General features: G+C 45.7%; 1 protein-coding gene across 1 annotated transcript; it reads left to right on the top strand.

Moving 5' to 3' along the window:
• The first annotated feature begins 2,206 nt into the window (after positions 1 to 2,206).
• LOC125763374 (gamma-aminobutyric acid type B receptor subunit 2) lies at positions 2,207 to 13,326 on the top strand. Its single transcript, XM_049426472.1, has 8 exons — positions 2,207 to 2,481; positions 8,410 to 8,983; positions 9,055 to 9,198; positions 9,456 to 9,731; positions 10,267 to 10,332; positions 10,430 to 10,621; positions 10,792 to 11,333; positions 11,403 to 13,326. Exons 2-8 carry the CDS (start codon positions 8,612 to 8,614, stop codon positions 13,144 to 13,146), a joined length of 3,336 nt encoding a protein of 1,111 aa, XP_049282429.1. The 5' UTR covers positions 2,207 to 2,481; positions 8,410 to 8,611; the 3' UTR covers positions 13,147 to 13,326.
• The last annotated feature ends 71 nt before the right edge of the window (positions 13,327 to 13,397 follow it).

Here is a 13,397-nt window from a genome sequence, read left to right as displayed (position 1 = left end):
TTGTAGGGATTTTTAGCGTTTTGTTTTTTGTTCCAACCATTTCGCGCAGTGTTTGAAAATGGTTTGAAATCCAACGTACTATATGGTGCTAATTTTTTTTTTATTATCATTATGTCACATCAACGTTCGTTTAGTGCGGGTGATAATTTTTATGTAATAATCGTTTTAAATGAGCTTCGATGAAATTAATCTCATACACTATGCAGCAGGTCAGCGGTTAGGTTTCTGGTCCGGTTGGTTTGTGAATAATTGAGGCCGGTGATCTAAATTTATGTCCTCGGGCTACAGGCACCACATGATGCTGCTACGGAACGTTCATGGGTCACTGACGATGTTGTGTGCGAATCGATCGATTTCGTGACGAGCGGAACGGGACACTGCTGGAGTTGGACATATAAGCCAGAAAATTTAATTTGGGCCCGTTTGGAGACAGAGGGAATGGTAGATTCATGGTCATCTGTTCCTTACTCACTGAGTGTCGCTTTGGGGTGTTCCAAGCCGTTATGTGGAGATAGAAGATGATTGAATGTTTTATGTACGACCTTGGTTTTCTATATTTTAACATAAATACGTAACGGTTTTTAATTAATTTGAATTATTGTTCAACGTTCATTCCTAAATAATTATTTTGTTTTGGAAAGAAAGATTTTAGAATAAATGTTAGTAAATCAATTTGTTGAAGTAATTATATACCTCAGAAATATTTTACATAAACGCAAATTTGTATTATTAATTAGTTAGTAATATTAAACGCAAGTTAATAATATGAAAAAAGTCATGAAAGGTCATGAAGTCAAGACGAATTGTAAAACATTGTGTAATAAGATACAAAATTTGTATTAAAATTTATTTCATATTATCAATTTCATATCTTATGAAATATTCAAAAAAGTTACCAAAGAAAATATAAATAAATAAGAATTTAAAAATTGTTGGTAAAACGCCATGGAAAGGACTTAAAACGGTGCTCGAATCGGTAAGAAAACCATTATTCCTAATCTTATTTGTAACAAACGTTCATTCAATTCTATATGTACCGAATCAGAAATAGCATCCAACAGGTGGTATCGATTGTTCCGCATCCAGCCCCAAGCCATAAAAAACCGTTTACTGTAAAATAAAATTTCCACCATACAAAAATCAATTTCATCACAATTGAATTGTTTTCCATCGTTTTGCTATACCTCATTTTTGGCCATCTTCTGTCTACTGTCGCTTTCCCACCTGTTTGCTTGCTTTGCTAAAAATATAACCTCACAAAATCGGATTCAGGTTCCCGCGCAAAACGGAACCGGCATCCAGCTGGAAGCGAAAAGCACGTGGCATCCACAGTTTTCCCCTCCGAGTGGAAGGATTCACGCGCGCAAAACCATACCCTTTAGTGCGTCGGCGTGCCCAAGGCATCGGGTTTTTTCGCTTCGTGTGCCGCCGTCGTCGTATGCGTTCCTCGTGTAAAGGTTAACGGGATGCTGCGGATGCTGCAAGAAGAAGGTGGCACCCCGGAAACACGACAGACACGACATGAGCGCAAGCGACCGTTGCCGATATGGAGCATGGTACATAATTAATAAAACAAATAAAGAGCCTATGACGGGTGGTGCAGCGCACAAACACACACACACATGCCCAGTAGATGGTGCAGCCCGTGTGGACTAGAAGATCCACTTCATCGACCACACACTATTGGAAAGCTCTATCAGGTATGAGGGCGGGCCGGGAGAAGGAAAAACCACGGCAGACGGTTTTGAATTGGAGCAAAAAGAAAAAAGGGTGTAAGGGGGGGCAAAAAATATGGAACACGAAAAACATAGCAGCCTTTGCACACTCGAATCGTGCCAACGACTACTACGACACAGATGGAATCGAGAGTGAAGTGTTTTTCCGTTCACTGTAATGGTGGTTGGAGGGGTGGAATGGGAGGGGTAGAAGGGGTGAAAAGGTGGAAAGGGGGGGGTAGGCGGAAATGCGAAAAGCATTTCACCTTGCTGTCGCGTTCGACGAAAGGGAGCCCGCGAGCAAGATAGGATGGAAATTGTGTGGGGGTGAGAGTTGGTGGAAAACCCATACGAAGTCAGCATCAATAATATACAGAAAAAACACAAAAACACACACCTACACACAGTAAGGAAGGAAGGAAACGGGACTAAAAACAAAAACTTGCCTTTACCATGCCCACGGTTCTGTTCAGCGAAATGCTCTCCATCATCTCCCTCCTTTTGCTTTCATCTTTGAGGAGTTCGATGGAGGCGCCCGGTGAAGTCGGGCGGGCAAAAACCGAGACGCAAAAAAAGGGGTCCATATATCTTCCGGTATCGAAGCAGCAGCAGTTCTCTTCTCAGTTGCATCGGAGATTCTGACGCGTTCGGACGGACTTTCTTTAGCGGGCGGCTCGGCGTGTTGCGTGTTTGCGTGCGTGAGTTTTTTGGGTTCGTTAAGCAAAGGAAACAGGTTAACCGGAACCGGAAGAGTCTGCACTCGTAGGTCGTGAACTTGGCATACCTGTACTCCTGTTTTTCCCCTTTTTTCCCTCCCCTCCCTCCGCTTGGGAAGATTTTTGCCAATTTCGGGAAGGATCGCGCGTTCGGGCACTATCCCGCGCTCTTTAAAACTTTGATGAGGATTAATTGCACTTTCGTAAAACCGGCATTTTAAAGTGTTGCCCGTGTCGTTGCCCGTTGTGGTGGAAATATTCGAGCCGCGCGCCGAGTGTGACTGTGTCCTACAGTAGCAGCAGCAGCATTCCATTGCTAATAAGCTAAGGGAACCGGGAACTCGTGCTTTGGGAAGGGCCGTTTTGAAGTGAACAAGGTCGGAATAAATGGGTGCGGGAAAGGGGGGAGAAGGAAAGGGATTGCAATTGTGTTTAAGGGTCAAGATTTTGTGCTACCTTTTTTCCCCGGTTCGTCACACTGTTGGCTGTTGGCTGTTCGTTGGCATTTGTGTGTATGGTTCGAATGTGTCTTTTCCCCCGAGGGGAATTAAGCTGTAGGTTGAAATGGAACCAACACCGTGGCACAAAGTACAGGCGGTACAGGCCAACCGGTCCGCTTCTCTAATCCCGGCCAAAGTTCTGGGACTTGCAAAACAGCTTTACGATGTGCCCGAAAAGTTGGGGAGGCGGGGGGGGGGGGGGGCGGGGTGGTGAGTGGGTGGGAAAAGTATCCAATCAAAACTACAAAACGAGATTCTTTAAAAAAAAGATAAACCCCCCCCACTCGGTTGGCATAAAAAGGGAAGCTACGGGTAAATGTAAAAGCACCTTCCAAAGCAAAACCTCGGTGTGTAACAGGACGTGTTTGCACGTTTGATGAGTTTGAGAATTTCTTTTTTTGTTTTTTTTCTTGTCTTTTCTGTTTGGTTAATTTACTAACTGTGATTCGACAGCATTCTGTCTTACTGGGACCGGCCTGGCAGATTAATGTGGGACCGTCACAAATGAGATCAGCCGCTGATTGTGCAGTGCGATTCATTCAATCAATCGAAATTCCATTTCCATTACGAGATGGATACCCGTGGCCTGGGTTAGGTCCTTAGGACGAGCCCTTTAGGTCCTTTTTCCACCGGATCCTTCCAAAACTATTCCAAAAGGATGGCACACTCGTTTATGCATCTTCCGATGCTGCTTTAATGGGCCGCTTTCAAGTGCACTCGGGCTAAATGCATTTAAATTAAAATTCAATTAGAAGGAAACATAGTTTCGCCTACGTTGCACACACACACACACATACACATGTGGCATAACAGACAGTGCACACATCAAGTGCAAAATCGATCGAGCATTGCAAAACGGTCCTACGGTGCGATATGGTACTTCATGAGAACGAGGGGGTTTTCCCTTTTTTCCCGTTTTCCCCTTTTTTTGGAGAACGTGTGCTGTATGATGTTTCCGGTTTTCGTGCACTCGTTGCGCGCCAAACGATGACAGCCAGAAAGCACTTCCGCACGCTTTCGAGAGGACACACACACACACACACGTTGTCACACTGAAGTCCTCCGTTACGACCCGACAAAAGCGACACACATGGAAAGCGGTGGAAAGCACGTTGTACGTGTTGAGCTTGGGCCCCCCCCCTGGCCGGTGTGTAAGTGCAAGGACGAGCACAAGGACGATGGTTCGGTTTGCGCGTTTGCGGCAATTATCTTGTGAAGAACAAAGTGAAGCACGCGCGCCCTGTTTGCGCGCGCGTCCGTGGTTTTTGTTTGGGGGCTGTGGTGGCATTTTCAGTTGACGAGATGTGGTGGCTTCTTTGGCGCTTATCCAGTGCTGGTCTGGGGACCAGACAATCGAAAAACAGAAGATTTGCCACAGCACTGGTAGGTCTTGGAATTTTCCAGGGAGGTGGGGGGCGAAGCTTTTTTACTTTGAAGCTTCCTTGATGATAATTGGCTTTACTTGAAGCGAGTTCAAAATGATAGAGAGAGGGAAAAAAGGTTTAAATAATCATAATTATAATGATATATAGCAAAACAGAGGAGAAATCGTTTCTCTTCTTCCCTCTTCTACCCGGAAAAAGGATGTGTAAGCATTTAAGTTGGCGCGCTGAGAAAATCAAACCCATTTCGGAAGGAATGGTGCAAGCGGGAAGAAAACAAAAACACCGAGTCAGTAGCAGCATGCTACGATGGTACTCCAGGTTACCGATTCAGTCTTTAGTGGTGCTTCTTGCTCGATGTGCTCGCGTTCTGTTTCGAATCGGCAAGGCAAAGAGTTGCGTAAGAGGAAGAAAAGAAACGAGAAAAAGAAAAGAAAACAAAACCCACCAAGCTACGCAAGTAAAACTAGTGGAAAATACCACAACAAAGCAGAGACAATGATGAAAGACAATTCACTTTTTCCCGCCCGCTCCGTAAAGGGGTAAAGGAATGACACAAAACTGCCCATTCGTTTACCTATTGTGGTCATTGTAATTTACGTCGAGTGCTTTTACCTCGCTCGCCACGGTGTGGTTTTCTGGGTGGCGGTTTGGAGAGGCTTTTCAGTAATCACCCTTTCCACTCCGCATCGATATGATTCATTTTTTAAAGTTCGACTTTGGTGTAGGAAGCGTTCGAGCTTCGAAAGACTTAAGTTGCATTGTGACTACGCAATGACATTTATTAAAGGCAATAATTTTGGGTTAAATTTATGGAAGAAAAGATATAAGTATAAACTGATACATTGAACCATTTTTTACATGTTGGAAAATATATTTTACCAAATATTTTGACCAATTTGTTTTGCGGTTTGCATACTTGTAGGCTCACAATCAGTGTGTAGCCACTTTAACGGAAACGCCCACAGGTATGCAATTTCCACATCACGATTATCGGTTTTCCATGAGTTAAGGCGAACAATTTGTTCGCCCGTCTTCTCCACACTGTGCTACGGTCTGGGCTGACTGTTTTCGATTTTTCCCCGTAGTACACGGACAATAGCACACAATCCGTGTCGCACGATCGACAGAAAATTCGTCAAGCATCCGTACCCCTTGGATGGTTGCGAACAATTGTGGGGATTTATTAAGGAAACATTCACCTTCAATCACTGCCATCCGGAGGATGGAGGAAATTCCATCTTCCAACATCGATAATGGTCACACCGTGCCGCGGTTGTATACGGTACGGTTCTGTTTTGTTTTATTGCGGTATATTCACCAGTCGCGTGTTGCAACTGCCATTACACAAGGACACACACACACACAAGGATTGGTCCCCAGGGGCCGGGAAGGACGGGAAAAGAATCTCGCTGCGAATGAAGAAGTTCTTGGGAAAGTAGGAAAAAGAAGAGGAAAAAAACCACAACCAGCACAAGGGGAAATCTGAGATGGTGAAGGCAAAAACCCGGCCACAAAAGAATAAGTAAAGCTCACCGCAGAGCCGAGGGAAAAGCCGTGAAACAAAAGCCCATCGGCCCGTCGTTATGGTGAAATGTTTTTCAACGAGTCAGGCCGAAGGTATGTCTTCGTGCTCGGGTGGTGACGGCAAACGGTGGTGGCGTCCGATGGCTTTAATCCGTTCTTGGCCTAGTACTCGGTGAAGCTGGTTGAAAGATTGGTGTTAACGTGTCACTTTCATCGGTGCAAGGAAATACCTTTAATATGGTGTGATATTTAATTATAATTTCTTGTGGTAATATAGTAAATTACAAAATTTTCCATAGGTTTTTTAAAGCAATTTTTGTGCTTAGAAAATAGTACACAAAGTATCAAATAAGTAATTCTACACTGTCTACAAAGTACATTAAAAAAGTTATTAACCATCCCTCTTAACATGCGATTGACTGTTGAGACTTTCATTAAAACTTGCTCTGGCTAGGCTCTGACTGGGGGGAGTCGAGACAATAACATCATTTCATGGCACTCGAAGTCCACAGTCCGTGTTCAGTCGCCCGTATGTATGCAATTCCTCACACACACGGTTCTATTGTGTTAGTCACGTATATTGGGATGGGTTTTGAAAATGGAGGTTTGCACTTTAACCCTCGCCCATTTCCCATAAAGCTGGCAGGCAGGCTCTGGCTCCGATAGTCCATCTCTTCATCTCGTCCTATTTCCCAGAACGCCAGCAATTCAGTCTTGACATTATCCCTGCAGGGTTGACCTGAAACAAGTCCCCTACGCTTCATGCCGGGTTAAAGGTTGGGAAATCAAGCGTGCGAAGGTCATTTCACTTATGCGCTTTACGGAAACCCTTTGCCGATCACTGTCTGAGGTGGATGAGTTGCCGCTGATGGGTTTTTGCGTGGACAAATCAAGCGAAATCGAGCAAAAGCACCGATAAACTGATGCACAGATTGGATGGACGGATGATGGCCGTATGTGCCGCCACCGCGCCACATATTTGATTGGCGTAGTTGAAGTACACCCTGCATACGAAAGGGATGTGTAACCATTACGCCTTACCTCCGAGCGGTATTCGGAACGGTTTGCTTCAAAATTAATGCCATACCGAAAAACGCACAAGATGACATACGGATGACATTGTCAACACAGGAGGCACAGGATTTTGGTAGACAGTTGGCATGGAAATCGGTGCGTACACGTATTGCCAAATCTCATCAAAGTTTACAGACATATGCTCTGGCTAATAATACAACTCGACTGAACGTGCTATATACTACATAAAAAAGAGAGAGTAGGAGAGAGAGAAGAATGGTGGACAAATAAAAGGATAAAAAATGAAGTATATATACTTGAGCAGAGACTGTCGGCTTTTCTAATGAGGATCATATGACGCCGAAGAATTCTGTGGAATTTATCATTCTTTTCAAGGTGGAATGAAATGCCTTACCCGGCATTATGATTGTGACAAAATAATAGCATTAACTGCTCAAGATAAATCGGATTTTGCATTATATGAGATGATGTTGAAATTGTTGGAATGAGGAAAACATAAAAAAAACGTTTCGAATGAAAACTTTTCCAATAGAACAATAAATTAAGAAGCCAAAATGTATTTAATTCGTTTTACAAAAATATCATTCTGTTTCTATGTACGATTACCTTACTGTTGGCCTTGACCTTGAATTCAAACAAACAAAATTAAAGATTCAATTTGCATCTTTTTTTACTTGTCAATCGCAAAACGATTTAAAAAGCTTTCATTTATTTAGGGCAAGCTTGCTTCTAACTTTTATTTTCGAGGCTCACTTTAACTGAGATGGATTTTACTACTGACTCGTATCATCCAATGCACTTAGGCGCAGAAGTGCATCTTTGCAAATAGTTTTACACGATTTTAAAACTCCCTTCACGCTCTGTTTATTATGTTTGACAGGGGCTCTCTCTCTCTCTTTGTCTCTCGGTTGTTCATAAGAAATTGTTATTGTACAATCCTGCATTTGTAAGTTCTTCCTACAACCTACAACTAATGTATGATTTATGCTTCCCTTGGCAAAATAATCGTTTCTCCTTTTCCTGTCTTGTATTCACGAACTTGCTAAAAGTTCGTTCCGCCATCAGGCGAACCAAGGAACGATACACTACCGAAAAGGATCATGGTGTAATCTGGGATTTATTTTAAAAATAACTTCCTTGCAAGGCAGTTCCTCCCCCCCAATTCCTGGGAAGCCACTGAAACGATGCTGATGGAACGGATCGAGCAGTTCCTGGAGGAGGCGTACAAAACTTTTCCTTTGTAAATGGTGCTGTTTGTTCGAAACCGGTACGCTCCATTGTCCGACGACCGGTCTGCCCGGTCTGGACCGTACGGGGATGGACATTGAAGTTCATCTTAAAAACATGCACCAATAACATTTAGTGTTTTTCTTCGCATACCATTTCGGGTGGATAGGAAAGGATACTTTCTTCCCGCTTAGCGAACCGGCCTAGATTTGAAGTTTGTTTTTTATTCTTGTTGTCCCAGGTTTTTTTTTCGCTTATACAAAATTCTCCCAATTTCATTTTGCGTCCATGTTCGTTCCCACTCCAGACCGAGCACACTTGAACGTTGTTGTGGCACGTGCAGCTCAATCGAAAGGATAAACCACGTTTCGCGGGCTCTGTCAAACACTGCTTACACTCCGTTGTCGTTGGAGCCAGTCGATGGCAACGGCTTACTGCGAGCAGTCGAAAAACGCGTCCTTATCTTTGGTACACACTGTCTGTTCGCCTTGTTCGGTGTGGTTGCTACGATGAGTCGGAAGCCCTGCACGGGCGGTTACGTGCCGTTCGCAATGATGATGGTACTGGTGCTGTTCGACGCCCTGCCACGACAGCTGATGGCAAGTGAAAGTGCCGCCAATCGGAAGTCCGCTCCGAACCAAACGAAGGAGCTAAATCGTAACATTATCAATACGGTGTTCGAACGTACCCGGCCGACCGGTAGTGAGAGACGTGGCCGTGAGGTAACCATCCTTGGGCTGTTCGAGCTCAGCTCCAAGGGTGGTGAGGAACGACGGGAAGGATTCAGTGAGCTGGCGGCAGCACAGCTGGCAGTGCAACACATCAACCGACGAGGGTTGCTGTTGGGCTACAAGCTAAAGCTCATCACGAACGACACAAAGGTACATACATATGCGGAGACCAAGGGGGGTAGCATCCGGATGAACACGTACACATGTATGGTTTGTTACAGTGTGATCCTGGCGTTGGGATTGATCGATTCTTTCACGCACTCTACACGCACCAGAGCAAGCGCATCATCATGGTGCTCGGATCGGCCTGTTCCGAAGTTACCGAAAGCCTTGCCAAAGTCGTACCCTACTGGAACATTCTGCAGGTAATGAAATGTAGCGGAATAAATAAATTGCTTCTCCCCTGGAAGTATAGACTAATAGGTTGTAATTTACGAGTAGAGGCGCCTAAAGGTATGCAACATACTGTTTTGAAATTCCTGTTAAAAGATGAAGAGGTTTATTAAAGCATTGCATACCTTCAGGCGGAATGGATGGAGGAGTAATACACTTATAAAAGTTCTACTACTAAAAGAGACACATTTCTCTCTCTTTCCCACTCTCTCTTTCTCTCATCTCCTAGGTCTCCTTTGGTTCCACTTCACCGGCGCTGAGCGATCGTAGGGAGTTTCCCCTGTTCTATCGCACCGTTGCACCAGACTCATCGCACCATCCCGCCCGTATAGCGTTCCTGATGCGGTTCGGCTGGGACACGGTGGCCACCTTTTCCCAGAACGAAGAAGGGTACTCGCTGGCGGTAAACGATCTCGTGACGGAACTCGAGCGAGCAAACATAACGTGTGCCGCAACCATTTCCTTCGCCGAAACTGACTTTAAGGAACAGCTGAAGCTGTTACGGGTATAAATGTAGATTCTTTCCCCAGTCCCGGAATGGCGTGAAAGAAAAGTGTTATTTTTCCATTTCCCTTTTTCAATACACACCCACCCACACACCTTAGGTTTTTCCACCACTTGTTTCCACTTCAATGCCAATGTTTCTATCTCTCTATTAGTTTCCAGTAGAAAGTTGTTGTAATTTGCTCCCAAATGCCACCACCATACACATGATAATATGCGCTAGGTAAGCTACTCGCAAACATCGAAACTCTCATCTCATTTATCTGTTGTTGCCACACATATACACCCATCCAGTCACCCCAAAACACATCTCTATTTTCTACCTCTGTTCTATCATCATTACCCCATTCCATCCAACACGGTAGTTACAATTCACTGCACTTTACGTTCCGATAAGAATCAGCTTCCGTCCTGAGAAATCGTTTATTATTCCAGCGCTAAAGATGTGCCATTTTCTGTCATTCTCCTTTACCCGTTTGCGAACCACAACCAACCAAAACCTTCATTTCCGACCCTGCCATGCATAAAAAATACAGGATCGAGACGTACGAGTGATTATCGGGAGCTTTTCGCATGAAATTGCTCCTCAAGTGTTTTGCGAGGTAAGCAAGAAAAGGTCAACGTGCACGTGCACGTCGAACGTACATCAAGACTTGCCGCCAATATCGCTAATCCCGGTTTTTTTTGGTCGTTGTACAGGTGTACAACTTGGGCATGTACGGTGCGGAGTATGCCTGGATTCTGCAGGACACATACATCTCGTCCTGGTGGTTATCGGACACGGACTCATCCGTTTGCTCCTCCAAAGCCCTGCTGACGGCGGTGGAGAACTTAATAATCGTATCGAGCTACAACAGTATCGTCGGTATGGGTACGGCCCTGAGTGGATTAGTAAGTATTGCACAACTTCGATCGATTGCCGATAATCGGCCGCATAATCCCAACCAAGTGGTTGGTTACATTTCTTCCCATGTTTGCATGTTTACCGAACCTTGTTGTTTATTTACTGCTTGTGTGCCACGGTGATAGAAGAACCCTTTCCTTGCTGCTTTTCATTCCAGACGAACGACATCTTTCTGCAGAAGCTGCGGGAAATGAATGTAACCGGTACGGTGTCACAGTTTGCTCCCCAAACGTACGATGCCGTGTGGGCGATGGCACTAGCACTTCGAGGTGCGGAAAAGTCCTGGTCCCAAATGGTAGCGAACCGTGTCCATCTGGCGGACTACGATTACACCCGGTATGACATCGCGAAGGAGTTGCTGCGACAGTTCGATCTGCTAAAGTTTAATGGCATTTCCGGCCCGGTATCGTTCGAGGGTGCGGATCGAATCGGGACGACATCGTTCCATCAGATACAGCGCGGTCAGCTGCAGATGATTGCGTTCTACTATCCGAAGAACGCAACGCTGGACTTTGGCTGCCGGTACTGTGTGCCGATTGTGTGGGCCGGAGGACAAGTGCCGATAGCGAAGCGTATTTTGAGGCTGCGCGTCGACACGATCGACCCACTAGCGTTCTATACGGTGGTGATCCTTTCGCTCGTAGGCATCGGGATTTCGGTACTGTTTCTTGGATTGAATCTACGGTTCCGGAAGCTAAAGTGAGTAAGGATAAAGTCTATCGTTGATAAACGATTTCCAAGTAACTTTTCCTTTGCCCTTCATTCCAGAGCAATCAAACTATCGAGCCCAAAGCTTAGCACCATAACCGTATGCGGTTGTATACTCGTCTACACCGCGACAATTCTTCTCGGACTGGATCACTCCACATTGCCGTGGTCGAGTGTTACCTTCTCAACGATCTGTATGGCACGGATCTACTTTCTGTCGGCCGGATTTTCTCTCGCATTCGGTTCAATGTTTGCCAAAACGTTTCGTGTCTATCGCATCTTTACGCAGAGCGCAGGTGGACTCTGCAGAGATAAGATACTGCGGGACACTCAGCTGATCTCGGTAATAGGTGCGCTACTGCTCGTGGATGCATTTGTCGTATCGTTCTGGATGGCGGCAGATCCAATGGAGCGGCATCTGCATAATCTCTCGCTAGAGATCAGTGCTACCGATCGTAGTGTTGTGTTTCTGCCCCAGGTGGAACTGTGCCGCTCGAGACACTACGAAAGCTGGCTGGGAATGTTGTACGCGTACAAGGGTTTGCTACTGATCGTCGGCGTGTATATGGCATGGCAGACGCGAAACGTGAAGATATCGGCACTGAACGATTCGCAGTACATCGGCATCTCGGTGTACAGTGTGGTGATTACCAGTGCCAGTGTGGTGGTGCTGGCGAACTTACTCTACGAAAAGGTAACGCTTGCCTTCGTCATAACGGCCGGCTTTGTACTGATATCGACGACGGCAACATTGTGCTTACTGTTTCTACCAAAGATAAAGGACATTTTCGAGAAGGGTGAAGTGTACGATCCTATCATTCACAGCATGGGGCTAAAGATGGAGTTCAACACACGTCGCTTCGTGTTGGATGATCGCCGAGAGCTTCAGTTTCGAGTTGAGGTACAGAATCGAGTGTACCGGAAGGAACTTGAGCTGTTGGATGCAGAAATTTGTCGTCTAGAGCGGTTACTTCAGGAACGCTCACCACAAAGCTCGCCGCGCTCTTCGGAACCCAACCTTCATGATACGCGATCTTGTGCGATTGCACGAGCGCACGGTTCGAGTGGTCTTCCGATGTTGCTGCTCTCCGTACTTCCACCAATAATTCCACGCGCTAGTTGGCCTTCGGTCGACCCCATGTTATCACCCATGAAGCGTAATATTGCCTTCAGCTCGCAACCAAAGATAGATCCCGCGGTAACGTCAGTAGCTCCGGTTAATAGTAGGGAACGCATCATCACACCTACCAGCCGGAGTGGCGTTGATGAACCGCCCTCACTCGTGACACCGAACGGAACCGGTTCCGGTGTGATGGGAAAGATTAGACACATGTTTACTCCGCGTCTTCATAAAACTCCTTCCGTTTCGATGATTGGAACACCGGGCACATCTACCACGGCCATCCGTAAGTCGGCATTAACGATTTTCAACGAAATCGACACGGAAGACGATCTACCGTTCACCGTACCACAGTCAATCTACACGATCAGCAAACCGAAAAGTGAAGAGCTTAATCTAACAGGTTCTGAGCCAAGGGTTAACTTCGTTTTACCACCGACAGGAAGACGGCGTTCGTCGATCGTTCAACAGGGTGGTCCGGTACGGGAACGTATCCGTGGATCGCCACGATTCCCGCATCGCATCTGTCCACAGACGACTAGCCTTACAGAGCTGGGTATCGAGAGACCGCGGATCAGCTTCCTAACAGTGAAAAGTTGTGAACAGATCCATGGCAAGCAGTGCGATTCGCGTGCCAAATGGAAATCAATGGATTCTTTCTCCAAGAGCATTGGATCGCAATAGCGGACAGCAGGAAAACTCTCCGTGTTGCCATGTAAGTCGTGGACTAATCGCTCAAATGAATAGCTTCTTCATCGTATCATTTCGATGAGGAAGCGCCCGTGTTGTATCGTAGTAGAATCAGAAACGTGTTCGTATACCCAAGAGCTTAACACATTCGTTCGGATGTTATTGTGAAACACTGCGTATGTGCAATCTGCGATCCGATATCCCGAAACCCCACCGGACCAAACAAAAAACATCCAAATACACAA

The sequence above is a fragment of the Anopheles funestus genome, chromosome 2RL (assembly GCF_943734845.2).
Source record: "Anopheles funestus chromosome 2RL, idAnoFuneDA-416_04, whole genome shotgun sequence".
Classification (NCBI taxonomy): domain Eukaryota; kingdom Metazoa; phylum Arthropoda; class Insecta; order Diptera; family Culicidae; genus Anopheles; species Anopheles funestus.
This window is presented reverse-complemented; position numbering and strand designations above follow the sequence as displayed.